The sequence below is a fragment of the Hyperolius riggenbachi genome, chromosome 1, assembly GCF_040937935.1.
Source record: "Hyperolius riggenbachi isolate aHypRig1 chromosome 1, aHypRig1.pri, whole genome shotgun sequence".
NCBI classification, from domain to species: Eukaryota; Metazoa; Chordata; class Amphibia; order Anura; family Hyperoliidae; genus Hyperolius; species Hyperolius riggenbachi.
In genome coordinates, this window is record NC_090646.1 from 582,697,306 (window position 1) to 582,719,510 (window position 22,205).

At 43.8% G+C, this 22,205-nt stretch overlaps 1 protein-coding gene across 1 annotated transcript in view; it reads left to right on the top strand.

Annotated features, from left to right (window-relative positions):
• Positions 1 to 22,205, top strand: part of FCHO2 (FCH and mu domain containing endocytic adaptor 2) — a 240,335-nt gene that overhangs the window by 205,585 nt on the left and 12,545 nt on the right. Inside the window, exons 19-25 of the mRNA XM_068248366.1 lie at positions 109 to 238; positions 2,974 to 3,085; positions 3,794 to 3,949; positions 7,322 to 7,454; positions 16,420 to 16,619; positions 18,894 to 18,958; positions 20,314 to 20,478. Coding sequence (XP_068104467.1) covers positions 109 to 238; positions 2,974 to 3,085; positions 3,794 to 3,949; positions 7,322 to 7,454; positions 16,420 to 16,619; positions 18,894 to 18,958; positions 20,314 to 20,478 — 961 coding nt within the window. The remainder of the gene's footprint in view (positions 1 to 108; positions 239 to 2,973; positions 3,086 to 3,793; positions 3,950 to 7,321; positions 7,455 to 16,419; positions 16,620 to 18,893; positions 18,959 to 20,313; positions 20,479 to 22,205) is intronic.

Sequence of the window (22,205 nt, forward strand, 5' to 3'; positions counted from 1 at the left end):
AAGCAGTTTATTCAAATGTAATAATTCCCTCCGTAATATAAGAAATAAGAGTTGTACTTTCTCTTTAATATCAGCAATAACATAAATGTTTTGTTTTTTTAATTAAAGCCACGACCTTTCAGCCCTCCAGTGACATCTAACACTAGCCCCCCTTCCTCTTCCTCATTGCCTCGTGCAGAAAGCTCCTCTTCAATATCCTCATCTGCGTCAATTAGTGCAGCAAACACCCCCACATTCGGTAAGTGCTGTTTGCATCCGTCACATGCCTGCAAGGACACTTTCTCTCACATCCTCACTGTCGCTGCTTGCTTATATCAGACATTGCATCACATGACCAGATGACTTGTAAAGGTGGCCACTAATGACACAGTATACTGAACGATCGTTTTATGAATGATTCTTCATATGAACGATCGTAACCAGGGAAAATTGATTGTGGAGGACTGAGCTAAAGCGGAAATTTTAAATGCTTGCTTTGCTTCTGTCTTTACCAAGGTGAGGCCTTTAACTCTAAATATGGCCCTGGGTTGTTCCCAGTCTTCCTCATTCAGCATGAATTGCCTAGTACAGGAAGGTGTGCAGGAACGATTAAGTAAGATTAAGATAGACAAGGCACCTGGCCCAGATGGAATCCACCCCTGGGTATTAACCACTTAAGGACCAGCCTATCTTCCTGATATCGGTGCTGCGTGGGTTCTCCAGCCCGCAGCACAGATCAGGATTTAGCCAGGGCGATCAGTCTCCCCCCCCCCCCCCCCCCTATTTCCCCACTAGGGGGGATGTCCTGCTGGGGGGGTCTGATCGCCGCCGGCTTGCTGTGCTTTGCGGGGGGGGGGGGCTATTCAAAGCCCCCCTCCGCAGCGTTTTCTGCACTCCCTCCCTCTCCCTCCCTACCTCTCTCTTCATGGGCTACCCAGGACGGATATCCGTCCTGCGCATTGTAGAATAGGCTTCAGCCTATCATATGCCGGCGATCCCCGGTCAATCAGAGGCCGGGGATCCCCAATCTGCCTTACGGCGCTGCTGCGCAGCAGCGCCATATGACGTAAACAGCGGGGATTTCTTCCCCGTGTTTTTACATTACGTGTGCGAGCCGCGATCGGTGGCTCGCACACTGTTCACGGAGACGCCCTCCGTGAACTGGCATGGAAAATCCATGCTATACCACTAACGACCCGCCGACGCCTATCGGCGTTAGGCAGTCGTTAAGTGGTTAAAGGAGTTAGGTTCAGTTATTGATAAGCCACTTTATCTTATTTTCTGTGATTCTCTTTCAAGTGGGTCAGTTCCCTATGACTGGCGTACAGCTGATGTTTTCCCCTTATTCAAGAGGGGGGAAAAAATCAGAGCCAGGACACTATAGACCAGTAAGCTTAACATCAGTTGTTTGTAAACGGTTGGAAGGTATCCTACGGGATGCTGTACAAAATTATGTAGCACAGAATAATCTTGTTTTAATTCGACAACATGGTTTTACCTGACTGCTATCTGGAGTCGGGAAGGAATTTTTCCCTTTTTAAGGCTAATTGCTCCAGGCCTTGTAAGGTTTTTTTGCCTTCCCCTGGATCAACTGGGATATGTGCAGGTTCAAGATGGTTTTATTTTTATTATATTTTTTTTATTTTATTTTTTCTTGTTGGACTTGATGGACGAATGTCTTTTTTACAACCAAGCTATGGAATTATGTAAAAGATCATGTGGGGCCACTAATGGATAAAAATCTCCTAACCAATCTGATCAGATTAATTTAATAAAATCGATCTGAAATTCAAAATTATTTATCTAATTGGATTGGTTAGCAGAGTTTTGTCAATTAGTGGTCCCAAATGATCATTTATGATCGTTCAAACGAAGAATGGTTTGTAAACGATCGTTCAGTAAGTTGTATCATTAGTGGCCACCTTAAGTTGCAGAAGAATAGTAGAAAAACAATGGAGCATAAGAAAGAATAAGCTATAGCATTATGAATTTTCCTTTTGGTCTTTTTGGCTTGGAAAGGTAATATATTTGTTCTACTCTACAACAACAACAAAATGCTACCCTAGAAGACACGCAGTGCTCCAGAATATTTATGTTCCCTAGCAGTGGAATATTTAATGTAAAGAACATGACCTGTCCATTTTAGCGAGTAAAGGTTCCCATATATCAGACAGTGTATTGGCAGATTGACCATGAGACAGATCTCTCTCTGATCGGAGAGGGATCTTTTCGGCCCCATAAACTGCCAGCTTCCCCCACATTTGTGAACCTTCAGGCTTACTAGCTTTTACTATAGTTATCACTGTCTGGCATTGCAGGCTCCCACTGTGCTTGCATCTTACCCCCCAACACGCCATTCCCAACTCTTATGCTGGGGTTACACGGTACGTTTCTGTACCGTGTATCGAGCAGCTGATCCGGCCAGCTGATAATATTCAGCTGCCCCGATCACGCTGCTCGACCCCCGCCGGCGGACAATGGCAGGAAATCGAGCAGCTGATGAGGAGCACCGGCAGGGACGAGCAGTAATCGATACGAGCGATCTGGCGGATAATCGGCCGCCGGATTGACCCGTATAATACCACCATTAGAGCCTTCACCTCCTCCTGCAGTGGTCAGTGTTCTGCCTCTTTACAACATTCATCTGACCTCTTCATAAGCTTAGCAGTCTAGCATCTAGAGAGACCAGCAGGAAATGTTAACGAATTCCATGACTGTACACAGAGCAAGGAGTGAAGCTGGCTCTGACCCTCTTGGTCTCCATGCTGATTGAGAGATTAGAGGAGCTCAGATATGCTTCAAATTTTTGCTTTTATGGTAATCAATTATTGAGAGGAAATGGCGATGAAGAAAGATGGTGGTGAGTCACAGAGAAAGTGTGATTATGGATTCAGGAACACGTGAAGAGCATAAAATGGAATTTGTCTTTTAAAGTAGCTTATGTTAGCTATATGTTTTACTGTTCCTTAATGGTCTTTTATTGACTATTTGTAGGTATCTCCAGGGGGCCCAGTCCTGTCACCCTAGGAAGTCAGGACACACTGCCTGTTGCTGTGGCGCTCTCAGAGTCGGTTAATGCTTACTTCAAAGGAGCAGACCCAGCAAAGTAAGTCATTGTCACAGTCTGGTGACTGTAGTTGTAGTTTTTTTTATTTTTTTTTTACTGCAAACCTGAAGCTTACTTGGGCCAAAATATTGGATACTCACCTCGGGATCCTCCAGAGGCCTCCCACGTCCTCCACCAGCGCTGGGTTCCCAAAGCTTGTGGCCGCACTGCACCTGTGCAGTAGCACTGAGCTGCTCAGGCTTCAGCTAAAAAAGCTGAGCCTGATCGGGTCCATTTACTGCGCAGGTGCAAGCCCCCGAAAAAATCTTGTTGACATTTTTCGGCTGGAACAGCAGAGGAACAAGCAATTTTGGGCCTAAATTGCTCGCTTGTATTGATTGAACAAGCTGTAAGATGTTCAGTTTTTGGCTGCTCTTACCGGCGCACACCCGATTGTGCTCGATCAGGTGCATGGCGGTAACAGCGTGTGATATTGGGACGAGCAACGAACATGACGGAAACCCTAGTGCTTTTGTTTTGTTTTTTTATGAGCTTGGCTATTCCCTTTAAAAATAAATAAATATGGCAGCCTCCATTTCCAATGCAGGTGTACTTTAATGAGCACATTTAGACTACCACTGTTAGTTTACAGTCACAGGATGTAAACGGCAAGTGACAGTCTGGGAAGATACAACATGTAAAGCATGGACACCAAGCTGCAAAATGAGTTTAGATGTTATCCATATTGTTTATATTGTTTTTTTGCAGATGTATTGTGAAGATAACTGGAGATATGACTGTGTCATTTCCAAGTGGAATTATAAAGGTCTTCACAAGTAACCCCTCTCCAGCAGTGCTTTGCTTCAGAGTAAAAAACACTAGCAAGCTTGAGCAGATTCTACCAAATACCCAGCTTTTATACAGGTATTTGGGTGTGGTGTGGTGTGGTGTGGTGTGGTGTGCAGTGTGTGTGTGTGTCGTAGACATAACATGTGTGGACTGTTTATGGGCAGAAAATAAGATCTAGCAGTGAAAGTCTAGGGAGGTTTTTTTGTTTTGTTTTAAATATCTAATTTATTTTCCTCCAAACTTTGCTCCATGCACATCTCCATTCCTGTGAGACAAGGCTGGTGCTTTCCAAAACTTCTAAAGCAGGGGTGTCAAACTCAATCACATAAGGAGCCAAAATCTATGGTCTAAGTCATGGGCCACATTGTTTATTAAAAGGTAACTGTCAGGTATAAAATAAAAAAATTATTCTTTATTTTTATTTGGTAAACAAGTAATAAGGATGCTAACCAGGCAATCCAAAAGTTAAAAATCACTCTTACTTTTCTTCTCCATAAAACATCATTCCCCAGTTTCTGTGGCTCTTATTTGGTACAGCTACTGCACAAAGGAAGTTGCAGCGTTTGCTGGGTTTTCTTTTTTTCTTCTTTCTTTTCCCCTCAGACACAACTAATGCAGCCTGATTGGCTGATCCCTGTTTCCCGTCCCACACCTCTGTTCCTCTCTGATTGGCCAATATTTCTCATGCTGAGACAATGCACTTTCTACTGCAGAATTGGTTGGGAGTGTCTGAAGACTGGGAGGTGGGTGGGCAATGATAGACAGAGTAAGGGAGGAAATGATATCAGGATTGGCTAGATAGACACAGTCAAAATTTTCTTTTTTTACTATAAAAAAAATCACTAAAATCAAAATGTGGACAGTGCAATACATATGCTATGTAAGTAGAGCAAGTATTTATCTACTTATATATGTGTTTTTTCTGAGATAGTATGGCTGACAGCTTCTCTTTAACCATTTAACGGCATTCGGACTTATTAAAACGTCCTGTTTAAGCCTGTTAACGGCAACAGGACATTTTAATAAGTCGTGCGTTCCCGCCGCCGCTCCGCACGTGTGCGCGCTGCTACCGCCGCAGTTTCCATCGGGATTTCCTGTTCTGCGATTGGGGAAGAGGACCGAGAGCGGTCCTCTACCCGATCGCAATGCCTGGAATGAATTGACGTGACCGCGAACAGTGGCCACGTCCATTCACAAAAACAGGAAACAGTCACAGGTTGGTAAAATGTAAAAAAAAAAAAAAAGTGAACACTTCCTATAACGGAAAGTGTTCACTAGCGCCATCTTGTGGGCAAAAAGTAAAATTTCACATACAGGCACATACAAGCATACACAATATGAATAAAATTAATACACGCGTACACACGTAAAAAAAATCAGTTTAGGAAAAATACATAAATAGTTGCCTTAGGGATATATTTTATGAGGGAAAATTACTTTTACTTTACTACATAGGGGCTTGTAATTATGGACCGGACAAAAAAAAAAAAAACACAGAAAAATAACACCTATACTTCCAAATAATATATTGTCGCAATACATTGTGATAGGGACATAATTTAAACAGTTTAATAATCGGGACAACTGGGTAAATAAAATGTAATGCTTTTATCCACAGGAGAACATTTAACTTTAAAACTATAATGGGCGAAAACTGAGAAATATTTTTTTTCCATTATTTTCTTTTTCCCGTTAAAACGCATTTAGAATAATAAAATTCTTATCAATATGTACTACCCACAGAAAGCCTAATTGGTGGCGGAAAAAAACGAGGTATAGATCATTTTGTTGTGATAAGTAGTAATAAAGTTATTAGGGCATAAAAGGGAGGAGCATTGACAGGTGAAAATTGCTCTGGTCCGTTAGGGTAAAAACCCCTATGGGGTGAACTGGTTAAGATATAACATTTACAGAACAGTCTAAAACTAAGTGGCTAACTATAGTGACTGTGGGGAGCGGCTCCTCCCCTTTTCTGCAGGGTAGTGCATTGGAGCAATTTGATATTTACCTTCTCCAGTGCTGCTTCAGGTCTCCTCTTATCTTCCTGATAGCCACACGCTCTATGCAGCATACACCTGGCTCCTGAGCTCACATGATCAGGAGAAGGAGGTATGAAGGCGCAGAGTGTGTGCGACTGCTACGAAGAACAGAAGAGACATGGTGCATTTTTGGTGCAGGTAAATATTGCACTGCTCTGCTGCACTACTCTACTATGTGGGGGGAAAGTGTGTGTGTGTGTGTGTCTTACCAGCTATTCGTATGCCGTAACATTGTGTTTATTTTAAATAATTTCATTCTGTTCAGGTTCCCTTTAACCAGCCGGGCGGTATGGACGAGCTCAGCTCGTCCATCACCGCCGGAGGCTGCCTCTCAGGCCCTGCTGGGCTGATTTTCATGAAATAAAAAGCAGCACACACAGCCGGCACTTTGCTAGCCGGGTGTGCTACCTGATCGCCGCTGCAGCGCGGCGATCCGCCGCATGCAGCGGTGAAAGAGGGTCCCCCCAGCCGCCCGAGCCCAGCGTAGCCGGAACAAACAGTTCCAGCCAGCGCTAAGGGCTGGATCGGAGGCGGCTGACGTCAGGACGTCGGCTGACGTCCATGGCGTCACTCCGCTCGTCGCCATGGCGACGAGGTAAGCAAAACAAGGAAGGCCGCTCATTGCGGTCTTCCTTGTTAATTCTGATCGGCGGAGGCGATCAGAATGACGCGTCCGGAGCGCCCTCTAGTGGGATTTCATGCAGCCAACTTTCAGTTGGCTGCATGGAATAGTTTTTTTTTAATAAAAAAAAAAACCTCCCGCAGCCGCCCTGGCGATCTTAATAGAACGCCAGGGTGGTTAAAGGGCCAATGAGCAGAGGTAAAAAAGCAAATCCGGACTTACCTGGGGCTTCCTCCAGCCCCCCGTAGCCCGCAAGGTCCTTCGGTGTCCTCTGGGTCCCCTCTGTGGAGCCCGTTGGCGGCTCGGTAAACCTGGCAACTTCAGCTGAAGTCGCGCATGCACGGCCTGTCCAGGCACCCGGTGTCTCATTGCGCGCGTCGCCGTAAGGGCAGGACATGCAAGGTTTAGTCTTTCGCGTACCACACATGTGCAGGACCCTTAGGGCTACTGGCAAGTGATCACGCTGGGCGCATGGACAGGCCGAGCATGCGGAGCTTCAGCCAAAGCTGACCACAGGGGGAACCCAGAGGACACCGAAGGACCTTGCGGGCTATGGGGGGCTGAAGGAAGCTCCAGGTAAGTCCAGATTTTCTCTTTTTACCTCTGTTCAGGGTCCCTTTAAGCCTATTCTGACATAAACTTAGTTATTTTACTATATCAGTATAGTCATTAGCAGATATATCTGAGTATGTTAAGTCAGTTTGCTTTACCCATGTCATGTTTTTATGAATAGGTTTATAAATCCTGTTTTATTTTTGTGTTATGTTTTCAATGTTCTCTTTATAGTGATCCCTCGCAGAGCGACACCAACTGCAAAGACTTCTGGATGAATATGCAAGCTGTCACCTCCTACCTCAAGAAGTCTTCTGAGCAGAACCCCTCAGCCTCATATTATAATGTCGACATCTTAAAATACCAGGTGAGCACATGTCAGGAAAGGTGGAGTTGCTGTCAGTATGGACACTTGGAAAAAGTGCCAAACTGCAGTAACCAATATACGTGGCTTGCAAATCAGCAGTGTGTGGGCCATTCAATTTTTTTTTTTTTTTGTGCCAGCTTCGGTTGTTGTGCAGATTTTCTAGGTGCGATCCAGGTTAGGCAGGCAGTAATGTAGATATCGGGATGTATCTGTGCTCTAATGAATTACAGTGAGTTATGCCTGTCCTAGCATTTGCATTGGGTAAGATAACCAGCTATACCATACCACCTATACCATACCATTGCTGGGGTTTATAATCTCTTAGTGGGTTATTGGAATCGGGAAGACAGGCTGCTAGTTAGGCAAAGGCACACTGCATCTAAACCAGACTTGCAAAACAGTGGCTTTTGCCCTTTCTGTGCTCTGTAGATAAAAAGAAAAATGACTACGATAATTCATAATACTGATTACCGTGTATGGCCAGGGACAGGAGGGGCAATATTTGGTTTTGGGACATAGTTATACTTCCTCCTTGCAATCAGGTTAGGCAGATATTTTTACAATGGGCTCCTGAAATTATGCTGCTATGTACCGGGACAGATTCAAGGCAGTTTTGGAGATCTTTAGATGCTTTCAACACAGCATGTTTAATTAAGCAGTCTAAAAATCCCTTCAAGTTTTCTTTTGGCTACGGTCACAGTGGGGTTTTGCAGTGCGTTGCCTTGGAGAATATAAACACTTTGCTAACACAATACAATTATAATGTAATGATATGTTAACAGGCATAGATTTAAAGAGGGCAGCAAGTAAATTTGTATGCGGGGTAAGGCCGAAATTCTACTGAGGCTTAATCCTAACACTAATCTACCCTCTAGCTAAAACTAGCCCTATGCCTAACACTGCCCAACTCTTTAACGTATTACATAAAATTCAAGGAAAAAGTGTGTGTGTGTGTGGGGGGGGGGGGGGGGGGGTGAGGGGCATATGCAACAGATCTGATCAAGACAATTTTCAATATAAAAAATACACAAAATCTGTATTAATTATAAATTCTGAGATGGCAACATTAAAAGACACAGAGAATGCCTCATGGAATAACCACTCGGCCACGCACGCATGCACACAAACACAGACATACACCTAGGATCACCTAGTTTGATCTGGGATCCCAAATGTCACAATCAGGCCTGTGTGGAGAAATATTCCATTAAAAAATGGAGTTCATCCTCCTACAGTTAGAAGCAGCCAAAAGTAGCAAACTGGCTACGAATCTTCCTGTTGTGAACTTTTTCAGTGTGTCAGAAGCTAGCAAGCAACAAAGTTCAGCCTGTATAAGAGCAGCAAGCAAATGGTATTAGTCCAGCTTACAATATGAAGCAGCAACAGGCAGCAAGCTGAAAAAGTTCACAGCAAGTAATGCCAAATGCAGCCTCCATGGGAAGAGTAGCAATAAATAATCCATACTATACCAGATCCGGACGCAACATGGTGAGTACCGGCTGGTATTCTGCTTGGAAGGGCCGGTTGAAGATTCAGGTCTCTCAAAACCGGCTGCCGGAGCTCACGGGTGGGGGAGTGACCACAAAACCCTAGTAAGAATCCACTTATCCATTCAATATTCCAAAGAACGACAGTGGAAAGGATTGCACCAGCAGGGGTCCATACGGTGGTAGATAGTACGATCCCAAGCTAACGCTGTGCAGCATGTGCTTGCATAGCCTCTGTGTGACTGTGTGGGGTAAACCGTTTCTGCCACGCTGGAGTCAAGCACACTGATCCGGAAAGCAGCGGACCAGTCAGAAAGTGGCGGCGGCAGCAGAGGGTGATGATGGTGGTTTGCGCGGGGAGCGGAGTCCGCAGCACGTCTCTGTGTCAGGAACACGCTAGCAGCCCTTTAACGTCATTTGGGCTTTAGCTATGTCTGGCTGTGCCACTGTAACTGCAATTAAAATTGCAGTCTGACGCTACCCAAATTAGCAGGGCACCCAATGGATCTGCCTCGTCACATCAGCGCATTCGCTGCATGATGCAATGGATCTGTTGGCAATGCATGCAGGTCAGAACCGTGTAATGTTGCATGTTAAAGTGGACCTGAACTCTTGCAAGGTACAGAAGGTAAACGAAGAAATGCACTTTGTGTGAATTTGGAGAGTTTAGCCTGTGTAATTCTCCCTAATCTGTGACTAATGACAACTGTAATTTGATCTCTGAGCTGTGTCAGCTCAGGAATCTCTGAAGACCTTGGCAGAACAGCTAATTTGTAAACACCGGATGTTAACCCTATGTCTGCTTCCATGAAAGCAGGAAGTAGACACCTCAGATTTATTGCAGGATTTGTATCAGCTGTAACAAAAAATGTTTTACATTAAAGTTCATTATGCTGCTGCTTATCTTTTAGAGCAGAGAAGAAGTTCTGTGTTCAGGTCCGCTTTAAGAGTTGCAGCGAAGCATACTTTGTATGTACTGTATACTTCACTGCATGTGTCACACATGCGATGCGACTTTTCCCATACGTTGCAATTCTTTTTTTCTTTACAGAGGATGCAACCCACATCACCCCAATGTGGTAGCAGCCTTAGAGCCAGTCCACACTAGGTCCGGAAACGTATCCGTGGCTGCGTTTTCAAACCTGATGAAAAACGGAGTCCCAGATACTAATGTTCAAAATAGCAGCCAGCCTCACCCAAGTAAAAAACGGATCCGTCTGCGTTTGCGGGGATCTGTTTTCAAAACCTGAACGGAAGGTCCGGATCTGCTGCATTTTCACGCAACGGATCAGGACCACGGATACACGCAGGGGGTAGTGAAAGCAATGAGAAAACGCATCTCCAGCTCCACAGGCAAAAAACGGATGTTAAAACGGATAGCCTGAGCTTTATGATTGGCCCCAAAAAATCCTCCCACTCCTTCCTAATGATGGAGACGTTTTCTGTCAGGGAAAAACCTGAACGGAAACTGATACAAAACTGATGCACTTTCATCAGTTTGCAGTACGGTGGGTACTTCCCCTGATCCGGACTGCAGTGTCCGTCCTGCAACTGGGTCTAGTGTGGACCCACTCTTAATCTATTTATATCTGCAGTGGTTGCTTTCATGTATGACATGTTAGAGCTACTCTCGGTTCAAAGTATGACTCCCTAAGGGGAAAAGGGCATAGCTATTCTTCCCTACCCCTCCTCCTTTGCAACATGTTGCATGCTGAAAAATATCAGGTTGATTTTAGTTGCTAAGGAAATCCCTTAGGAGAATTCCTGTGCATATCAACATTGTTGGCTTGAACACAGGATCAGTTTAGATAAGGCCAAAAAGCAGTTGGAGCTTAGCAACTTCCTAATGATGGCTGCCTAGAATCATTTGCTGATGGACGTGTTTTTGCCAAGGCCCTGAATTAGAGGTATGCTCTATGGGCATCATGAAGGCCGCAGAGAAATGCTTTCTTTCTTGGCACAAGACATCCGCTTTTATATATCTTATATTGATTGCAGTCCCCCTTCAGCATCGCTGGCAGCGAATCCTCTCTCCAGAGCGTGAACTTGTGGTGTGTGCATGTCACAGGTCTGCTCTGTGTATGGCGGGATGTCAGCTTCTGAAGGATATGGTGTCTGCATTGAATTTACTGGCTGTGGATGACTTCTTAGCTGAAGTTCCTAGGTTTCTTGTAGATCAGTAGTATGTGGTGGGAACAGTCAGAAGTAGTTAGCCGTGAGAGCCAGTGGCATGCATAGAAACACAAGTCATGGGGATTATTTGAAGTAAAGGTGACTAGTTTGGTGTCCAGTCAGCAAATATTTCATTTGTAGGAATCCAGGGAGAAGTTGGCAGACATTTTGGTTTATTTACAGTACTTTTTCTTAAATTAAATTGTATTTTGTGTGTTACTGTCTAAAACACTATGCATTGGTGATATAAAAAGGATCTTCAGCATTATATGTCCCCTAATACTGTTACCTCAACCATCACACACCTTAGACTAGTGGTTCTCAATTTTTTCAGAGCACACACTCGTTTGTGGGCATCACCAATCCAATGTACCCCCCTCTGTTTTGTCTGTAAGCCGAAAGCTTATTTCGCATGGTACATTTTCTAAAACGTGCATGTGTGTGTGTGCGCGTGCGTGTGTGTGTGTGTGTGTATATATATATATATCTATATCATTAATTAGACAGTAGTTTACCCCGAAATGGACATAATTAACAGCGATTGACCCAGAGATCTACTTTATTGGCAGTGGTTGCCCCACCCCCCGGGGAATACATATAATATGGCAGCGTTTCCTCCCAAAATACATATGAAGTGGCAGCATTTCCCCACAAAATACACATAATTAGGCAACTTATGACAAGAAATGCAGCATTTTTCCCCAAGATACACATAATAAGCAAGTTTCCCCCAAAAATATATGTAGTTAGGCAGAAATGCACATAATTGGTCGCATCCCCCCCTTTCAAAGTACACATAATTTCCCCCAAAATACATGCAATAAGGCAGTGTTTCCCCTCCCAGTACACATAATGTGGCAGAGTTTCCCTTAAAATACATATAATTAGGCATTTCCCCCAAAATACATATAATTAGGCAGCTGCCCCCCCCCCCCCCGTATACCGTATTTTTCGGACCATAAGACGCACTTTTCTCCCCCTACAAGTGGGGGGGGGGGGGGAAGACCCGAGGGGAGAACAGTCCAATAATCACGAGCCCGCAGTGTGTTTTCCCGATCACCTCTGTGGTTGCCCCAGTTATGGCCGGTAAAGTGCATGCCGCTATCGCTTCTATAGGTGCCCCAGTTGGATGTTGCAGATTGGTGGGCGATACAGCTTTTCAAAGTTATGGCCGGTAAAGTGCACTCCGCGGTTCCCGATCAGCTGTGGAAGTAACCACCGAGAGACGCAACAGGAGGCAATTGGCTAATCAGGTGCGGGCACTGCCTCTATACGCACCAATCACTGCTGCCCGCGTGCTGACAGGACGCGATGGTCTCGAGGGCGGGACATAGCTCAGTCATTAGGGCCAATCACTGCTATCAGCTCAGTAACAGATATAGCTGGATTTTGCAGTAGGATATGTTCTGAATCCTGGTGGCAGCCTGTTACATTTCCTCATTTGGCAGAGCTTTAGCAGGCAAGGTGAGTGAAAGTTCAGGTCAATCTGTCAGAATATGTGTTAAGTAACACATGAAAGCATTCCTGATCATGGTACCCACCAGCTGCATGTTTGGTAAGTGATCCATTCAGAGCTTAGCATGTGTATAACACAGACAGCAGAATGCTGTTTAATGCTTTTCACAAAGGGAGGCATTAAGCATTGTGCAGCCTAGTTAATAAGGGATTTAGCACCAGGACATGTTTTGAATCCTGGTGACAACGTGTTTAAGAAAGTTTGAATGTACCTATAAGGCTGTTGTAGGTGGTGTTCCCATCAGATCCTCTAATTTACATACTGCAGTGTTATTTGCCCTTAATTAAGTGCTTGATGTATATGTATGTGTCCATAAGACACCCCTGCACCATGGAAGCACAAGGTTTAGTTTTTTGTTTTTTTTCCTGGTTTTTGCCCTCCAAACTTAGGTGCGTCTTATGGTCCGGAGCGTCTTATAGTACGAAAAATACGGCAATTAGGCAACATTTTCTACCCTATAAAAACACAGAAGTCATAATTCCACACAAATCGACTCCAGTGCTGGACTTGGGATGCCATTTTCCCAAAGACCTCCTGCCGGAATACCACGGAGACTCCTGCAGCCATGCCAGACACCTCACCTACACAACCTGGAGGTGAAATCTGCCATTTTGTCTTCAGTTCCTGGGGGTCACCCTGACAGTTGCTAATGTACCCTCAGCAGTTCGTGGACCCTAGGTTGAGAATTTCTGCCATAGGCCATAATGCTGATGAACAGCATGCACTTCTCACTTCCTTATTACACATTGCACAGATATGATGTTGTTATTGATTTATAAAGCACCTATATATTCTGTGGCGCTGTACCTTCTAACCAATTATACTAGCTTATCGCAATATTTTAACATCACAGGTTATCAACAGCTTTAAAAGGATACAAAAGGGAAGACACTGTTTTTACTAAAGCAGGGGCCATTTGTCTTAAACTTCTAGGCATAATTAATAGTAACAAACTTATATCACACAGTAAGCAAACTCTTTGCTTCCATTTATTTTTGCATGTTATGCATTGAATATTGGAAACATGATATTAGCAGTAACCTAGCAGGGTTCCTGAATATTAACACTGCCCTGCGAACGACCCTAATGTAGGAATCCCTAGCTGGCTACACACAGGTGTCCCTGAGCAGGGCACTGAAATGTCATATAGCTCCTCTGTTACCATGGCAAAGGAAGTGAGTTTAGCTTCTCTTTATCTACAGGCTTATGCATGTTTTAAAGCTTTTTCACATTGCTAATCCTAATAATCTACTGTGTCCTTTTTATGTGGAAATGCTGGATTTAATTGCATCTCCAGCTTCCTCTGCAGTTTTGGTTTCTGCTCTGTAACAGCAAAGTGTACCAAAAGTCTAGTGTGATGAGGAGAAGAGCTGGAAGCGCAAAGCATAGCTACAACTGTGGGATAGGGATAATCTTCACAAGTGGGACACTGAGAAACAAAAACCTGGCAGAACTTCTAACCTTACCTCCAAAACTATTTTCATTGGAGTTACAAGTCCTTATTGTAATAAATGATTGGTTAGTCACAGACACAGATCATTTATATCGCACTTTTCTCGCAAACTCAAGCGCCCCTAGGGTGCGCTCTGTAGGCAGTAGCAGTGTTATAGAGTCTTGCCTAATGTCTCCTTATTGAATAGGTGCTGGTTTACTGAACAGGCAGAGCTGAGATATGAACCCTGGTCTCCTTTGTCAGAGGCAGAGCCCTTAACCAGTACCCTATCCAGCCACTCATTAGGGCTGGTTCAGACGGACGTTTGGAGGCGTTGCGTTTGCTGGCGTCGCGTTCAGCAGCGTTCGTGTGCGTTTGGATGCGGTCGCGTTTTTTCTTCCCCTAGGGGGACATTAGCCGTCGCGGTTAACCTCCCCTGGAAGCTACATGTAGCTTCCAGGGGCTCCTTGAACGCCAGGGAAAATCGGGACCCGAACGCTGCGTTCGTGCAAACGAGCTTGAAAGCTTGGTACAAACGCTCCCATACACTTGAATGGGAGCGTTTAACACCAAGCCCCGAACGCTGGCAGTAAACGCTCTGCAAACGTCCGTCTGAACCAGCCCTTAGACTGTTATACTCTCTGCTTCAAAGGAAAAATACCACAATCCAAATAAAGATCTTAACTCATTTTGTTAAGTATTCATTGAGTAACTTTGCTGTGATGTCGTAAATGTTCGGCTTGCTATCTGATGCTGTAGAACAGTGCTGCAATTTCCAGATTAAAGCCCTAAGTTACGCTCCTGAATTTTTCATTGTAGGTAAAAGTGAAAAGATAATTACGCCATTCCTCACACAGTGTTCATTTCTGATGCAGCGGTTTCATAGATATTGCAAACCGTAATAAGCAGCAGGCGCGTGTCTCACCTGATCAGGTGGACCGGGGGGGGGGGGGGGGGGGGAAATGGAGGACACAAAGAGGTATGGAGGAGAACACAAGAAGTACAGTGGGGGCATAATAATGGGGGGGGGGGGGGGGGCTGGTGGACAAGACACCTCTGCACCATGGACAGACCAGATTTAGTATATATTTGTTGCCCTGTTGTTTTGTCCTCTAATCCAAGGTGCATCTTATGGTCAGGAGCGTCTAATAGTCTAAAAAATACGGTAGTTAACAAAAAAAGAGCAGTGCAGAAATGGTTTATGGGAAATGCTCAAAACTTTATGCATCGCGAATCGGCGTTTATTCCACAAATATTATCTAGGGCTTTAAGTAATTTTCTGTGGCTGTGGCAAGTTCTGTGCTGTGGCAGGCAAAGAAAATGTTAGTATGTAATGCATATTATGTCAGGCCACCAAGACAATCGTATTTTTCACTTTAGCAATAAAGAATCGTTTGGTAAATAAATGCTGAACAACTGCCTGAACTAGACAAGACACAGAACATTTACAGGATCTGGTGCTTTTCTCCTGGCGGACTTAAAGAGTAACTGTCAGGCTGCAGAAGCTAATTTAAACCTCTATTCTCCTGTGTTAAACAGTTTAGAAGGAAGCCCAAAAGCAATTAGTGAAGATAAAAATCTCAGTTACCTTTGATGTGTGCTTATCTTAAAGGCTGTTATAGACCCATAAGGACGCAAGCCGCATACTAAACTGCAAAGCATTCTGGGGCCCTCCCCTCGGCTGCTAATGAGACGTTACAGCAGCTTGTAATCAGTCCAGCGCGTAGCACTGATAAATCTCCGGGCAGAGTACACTGCAGGAGTCAGCTATTGTTCCTAGCCACATGGCTCATTAATATTCACTGCACACTGTGTTATTTAGTACCAGCTTTTCTGTGATCAGGAAGCAGGCAGGACATGACGACACATTTGACAGAAAAACATGGAGCCTGCCATGAGCTGTCAGGAGCATCTATCTCTGCATATACTATATACAAATTCTGTGAAATCCAAACGTGGACAGTGAAATGCATATGTAATGTAAGTACAGCCAATCTTTAGCTACTGATATATGTGTTTATTTTCTCTGAGACCTTATACCTAACAGCTCCTCTTTAAAGTGCCAGAGCTGCAGCCACTAGGGTGCTCCACGGGCAACTAAGATCATTAGGGAGCTTTGCTCAAAGCCTCCTTACTGTTTTATGTACTGGCTTGAGATGGGATTCGAACCCTGGTCAACTGCTCAAATCCCACATCCAAGGCCTTACCAGTACAATATTCAGCTGACCCAGTGCCTAGTTCCCTTTATAGCCAATTCAGTTTTATGCGGTTTCATTTACTCCAAGAAGTGCGGTTACCTCTTATATGCAATGTCTTCACACAATATTGTTTAATAACTTAGTTCTTTTCTCATTTTAGGTAATATCAAATGGGATTCAGTCCACTCCTCTGAACCTCGCCACCTACTGGAAATGTAGCGACACAACAACTGATGTCAGGCTGGATTACAAATACAATCCAGAGTCTATGGCTCTGCCCAGTCCGTTATCAAATATACAGGTTGTGGTTCCGGTGGATGGTGGCGTCACAAACATGCAGTCTCTTCCTACAGCAATATGGTGAGAATGTTTTTTTTTGTGTTAAAAAGTATTTATATAGGATATGTTGCCCTTTTTTAAGCATGTGGGGATGTGTGTTTCTAGTGACACTAGCTGATTAGGCCCACACTATCTACCCTGCATTTAATAACACTTATGAATACCTTTTGTCAGTTGGGTATTGAACCTTTTATGACAGTAATATGAGACTTCTGTAAAAGAAAAGATGACAAAACTCTTGGTCTGCATTAGTGTCCAGAAATAGAATGTGAATTTATCTCCAAACAGAAAGAATTTGCGATAATTCAGGTTGGAGTGAGCGCCAAGATGTCTCCCAGTGCTTGACTGCTGAATATATGCAAATTAACCATTGTTGTCCTTAGAAGCTAAACACACCTCCAGATCCGCTGGAATGCAATGATGTCAGCTTGTTAATTTGTACAGAGCCATAATAATCCAACATGCATACAGACTGTTTCAGTTTGGTTGATCCTCATCAGTGCATGGCATGGATTAATTTGTCTCTATGGAGTAGGGCTTGAAACACCGAGAGATACAGACTAACCAACAAGCTCATGGTGACCCAGAACTCATTGGTGTGTAAGGGGCTATTATGCATGTTGGATTATTATGGCTCTGTACTAATTACTTCTAAGGGCAACAATGGTTAATTTGCATATATTCAGCAGTGGTGCTCTGGGAGACATCTCAAGCTCACTCCAACCTGAATTATCGCAAATTCTTTCTGTTTTAAGAAAGCAAACTTTTGTTTTCCATGCATTTTAGTAAGGGGGCTTTTAGGACCATTGTAGCCCCTTACACACTCCAATGAGTTCTGGTTCACCATGAGCTTGCTGGTTAGTCTGTACCTCTGAATTTTATCTAAAACCATACATAAAGCAACGACAGAAAGCAATAAAAACATACCATGGGACATGTAGCATGAGTGACGTGTATTACGTCCCACAGTTTTGGAAACACAAGATTTAGCAAAGCAGATAATTCCAGCACTGAGCGCCATCTCTGGGGGCGAGTCCCATATCGGAACATTTGTGTGCTGTGGGCTGTTATTTGCATGCTCAGGCACAACTTGCCATGTTCACTATGCAGATCAATGATGTATCAAAAGTGGGACTAAGGCCCCATTTACACTTAATCAGTTGGTGTGTGTTAGTGTGCGTTGTACGCCTTTTTCCATAGCAGTGTATTGTGAAAAAGATTTCAGTTAAGTGTGAAAGGTGCCATAGGAAAACATGGGCATTACTTTGAAAATCATTTTTCTTTCAGTTATAACTGCGAGCAACTAATTTAGTAGTGAGAAATGTAAAATGTTTAACCACTTAAGCCCAACTGGACGAGATTTCTCGTCCAGTTGGGCTGCGCGCACTCCCGCGGGTCGCGCGCGCGCCCGCGGGCCCCCCCCGTGCGCGCCCCCGCTGCTGGCCGCTAGCCCACCGATCAGTGAAAGGGATTATAAATCCCTTTCGCTGATCGGACCCCCCCGGAGAAAAGCCGACAGCGTCTCTTCAGACGCTGCGGCTTTTCTGAGCTCTGGTCTCCTTTCTTCATCTCGCTCCCAGGACTTTTTGACTCTGGCCATCTTGTGGCCAAATAGCAAATTACACCTAAAAAAAAAAAGTTTTAAGAATAAACCTATAAATATATTAAAAAAAAACCCTGTTTACCTCCCACACCAAAAAATACCCACATACAAGTTTAAATTAAAAAAAAAAAAATTACAATAATAATAAAAAAAAAAAAAAAACCATAAATAGTTGCCTAAGGGTCTGAACTTTTTAAATATTCATGTCAAAGGAGTATATCAATATGATTTAATAAATTATGGGCTTCTAAACAGTGATGGACGCAAAACGGAAAAAAATGCACCTTTATTTCCAAATAAAATATTGTCGCCATACATTGTGATAGGGACATAATTTTAACGGTGTAATAACCGGGACATATGGGCAAATACAATACGCGAGTTTTAATTATGGAGGCATGTATTATTTTAAAACTATAATGGCTGAAAACTGAGAAATAATGAATTTTTTCCATTTTTTTCTTATTCTTCCTGTTAAAATGCATTTACAGTAAAGTGGCTCTTAGCAAAATATACCACCCACAGAAAGCCTAATTGGTGGCGGAAAAAACAAGATATAGATCAATTAATTGTGATGAGTAGTGATAAAGTTATTGGCAAATGAATGGGGGGTGAAAGTTGCTCGGATGTAAAAAAAATGTCAACCCTTCGGGCTTAAGTGGTTAAATTAACATAATTTATTTCCCTCCTAGGAATGCTGAACAGATGAAAGCCTTTTGGAAAGTCTCTACAATTTCTGAAAAGTCAGAAAATGCAGGTAAATCATTTTTTATGCTTGTATGAAAAGCAACTTATTATGTAGCATTTTACGCAGTATAGTGACCAATTCTTATATCTTATGAGGTGTTTACAAGATATAAGAATTGGTCACTATACTGCGTAAAATGCTACATAATAAGTTGTATATGGTGCATACACTATTAAAGAAAAGCTGTAACTAAAAAAACCTCCCCTGTGTGGGGAGGGGGAAGCCTCTGGATCCTATTAAGGCTTCCCCTGTCCTCCTGTGTCCCACGGCGGTCTCACTGTGCCCATCCGAACAGCGGGGATGTAAATATTTACCTTTCCGGCTCCAGTGCAGGCGCAGTATCGGCTCTCTGCTCGGAGATAGGCGGAAATAGCCGATCGCTGTCGGGCAGCTCTACTGCGCAGGAGCAAGTCTCCTGCGCATGTGTAGTAGAGCAGACCCGGCAGAGATCGGCTATTTCCGTGCTGAGAGCCGCAGCAGCGCCACCCGCTGGAGCCAGGGAAGGTAAATATATCAAGCCTTATCAGGCTTGTCGAGCCAGGATTGTGGGACGATTCGGAGGAGCCAGCGCTGGATTGCCTTCAGCTACAGGGGAGGGGGGAGCCTCATTGGGACCATGAGGCTTCCCCCTCCCAAGGTGAGTAACCCCCAGGGGATTTTTTTTTGATACAGGGTCCCTTTTTAAGCATTTTTTTATAGGTGATACATACTAAAAAATTGACTCTAATGTAATCTTAATTGTTGTTCGATTGTTTTGTCTCTTAAATGGGCTAGGCTATTCTGTATCCTATTGAGGTGGGTGGGGGAGTGGTGCACAGTCAGTGTTTCCCAAAGCTTTGTAGTATATTCAGCTGTACAAAACGAATGGCTGTGATATTGCATTGGATGAGTGCTTGCTTTCAGCACTATTATTACTTTTAGTAGAGACAAGCTGTGGCGTGTGGTCTTTATTTTCAATTTACTTTTCTTTTTTTACCACATGCCTGAAAAATTGAAAGCAAAAGGATTTATACTTACCTGGGGCTTTCTTCAGCCCCTTGTAGTCCGTCTGCTCCCTTCCACTTTATTGAATAGCAAAACAGGACAGACAAAAGTTTGTCTGTTCTGTTTTTCTATTCAATAAAGTTATGGACTTGTTTCCATTGTTTGTATCTTCAAGCAGACTGATCTAGTGCCAGTCACTGGGCACACCTGTACCATTCACATACCTTCACCAGCCCTGCCGAATGGTGTGGTTGACTTTTCCTTCTAACCATATAGTATGTAATTGTGAGCATTTTTCATCACTGGGATGCTACACTCCAATTCTGTTTTAACCTTTTTTAGCCTGCAACAGTTTTATATTAGTTTTCTTATAATTTTAGGATCTGGATCACTCAGGGCAAAATTTGATGTGTCAGAGGGACCTAGTAACCCCAGCACATTGGCAGTACAGTTTGTCAGTGATGGTGGCACCCTGTCTGGAGTGGACGTTGAACTTGTGGGCACAGGTTATCGCCTTTCCCTAGTGAAAAAGAGGTTTGGCACAGGTATGTTTTTTCTTCAGTGCTGCAATGTGGGTTTTATGATTGTTGTAAAGTTTTGGTAAACCCTTCAGGTAGTATTATTTTCATAAGTGATGTTTGGGTGTGAACTGAAGAGTATGAGGGTACCCTTAAGGCCTCTTGCACACTGCAAGCAATTCAGATTCAGATTCCGCTTTTTAATCAGTTTTTACCTCCGATTCAGATTCAGATTTGCTGTGTGCAGGGAGCAAACTGCAAATCTGAATCTGAATCGGAAGTAAAAACAGATTAAAAAGCGGAATCTGAATCTGAATTGCTTGCAGTGTGCAAGAGGCCTAAGTCCCATACACACGTCAGATTTTTTTCAACGGCCCGTCGTTTGGACGTCCCGTCGTTCGGTTGTCTGGACGGCAAATCGGGTGTGTGTACAGTCCATCGTTCAGCTGATAAGACTGGTCTTGAGCGATCCGCCTGGCGCGGATCGCTCAAGACCAGTCTTATTAGCTGAACGACGGACTGTACACGCGTCCGATTTGACGTCCAGACAACCGAACAACGGGACGTCCAAACGACGGGTCCTTGAAAAAAATCCGACATGTGTATGGGCCTTAAACCTGATTGCACAGAAACCAGAGGTTTGCCTTCAGTTTTGCTAAAATAGATCCTTCAGCTTTAATTTTGTAAAAGTCAGGCACTGCCTAGACTAAATGAAAGTACAGTAACTTTTCTCTACCTTCCCTTGTCATTGTGACCTAGCCCCAGGTAATTTGTAGTGGATATAAACTATATAACCATAGATGTCCTCTGTGTGATCCTTTGTTGTACTCCATTCATCACTATTCAGCTGCCTGAATTTGCTTCTGAACTGTATTATTTAACCTCCTTGGCTGTGATTCTTTATGCATTTTAGTGTCTAAAATGCAGTGCAATTTTTTTTTTTTACTTATGCAATCCAGAAAAAATCAGCAGCCCCTGAACAGAACTCTCCTCCCTGGGGATCCAGCACTGCATTTTTTCCCTCCTGTCCTCTGGATGGCGCCCTATTTCTATGGGGAGATCGCCCCCCCCCCCCCCCCCCCTCCTTTGTTGTGGGGCAGATGGCCGCTCTGCTGCTTGCTTTGCAGTAACCTGCCCAGCGGTTGCCCCAACCCAGGCTTGCGATTACCGCTTGCAGCATGTTTGTTTTCACCCAAGTCTGGGTCGGGAACACTGTTAGGGAGGTTAATAAACCTCTAAACTGAGGGATATGGAGGCTGTCATATTTATATCCTTTTAAGGTCGCACGTTATATAGTCTTATAACGCAGCTTACCGCACTGCAATGCTAATCCTATGGCCGTTCACAGTGCAACGTTAAAATCGCGTTAAAAAATGTTGCTTTGTGGTAACTCACTGCTTGCAGTGCGTTACCTCTTAAAGAGAACCTGTACTGAGTAAAATTATTTAAAATAAACACATGAGGTAACTTCAAATGAACATTACATAGTTACCTTGCCATCAGTTCATCTCAGAAGCTCCCCATTTTCTTCTTACAGTGATCCCTTCCAGTTCTGACAACATTTTGTCAGAACTGAAATATATCAGTTGCTGTCAGTTATATATCAGTTGCTGTCAGTTACAGCTGAGAGGAGAACTGATGTGTCCATGTTTCCCTATGGCTCAAGTGGACGATGTTACAGTTTAACAGTGTGCTGACCAGAAAGCGGTTAGGGGGTAATGGCCATTTTCAAAATGGAGGACGGATAATTCCAT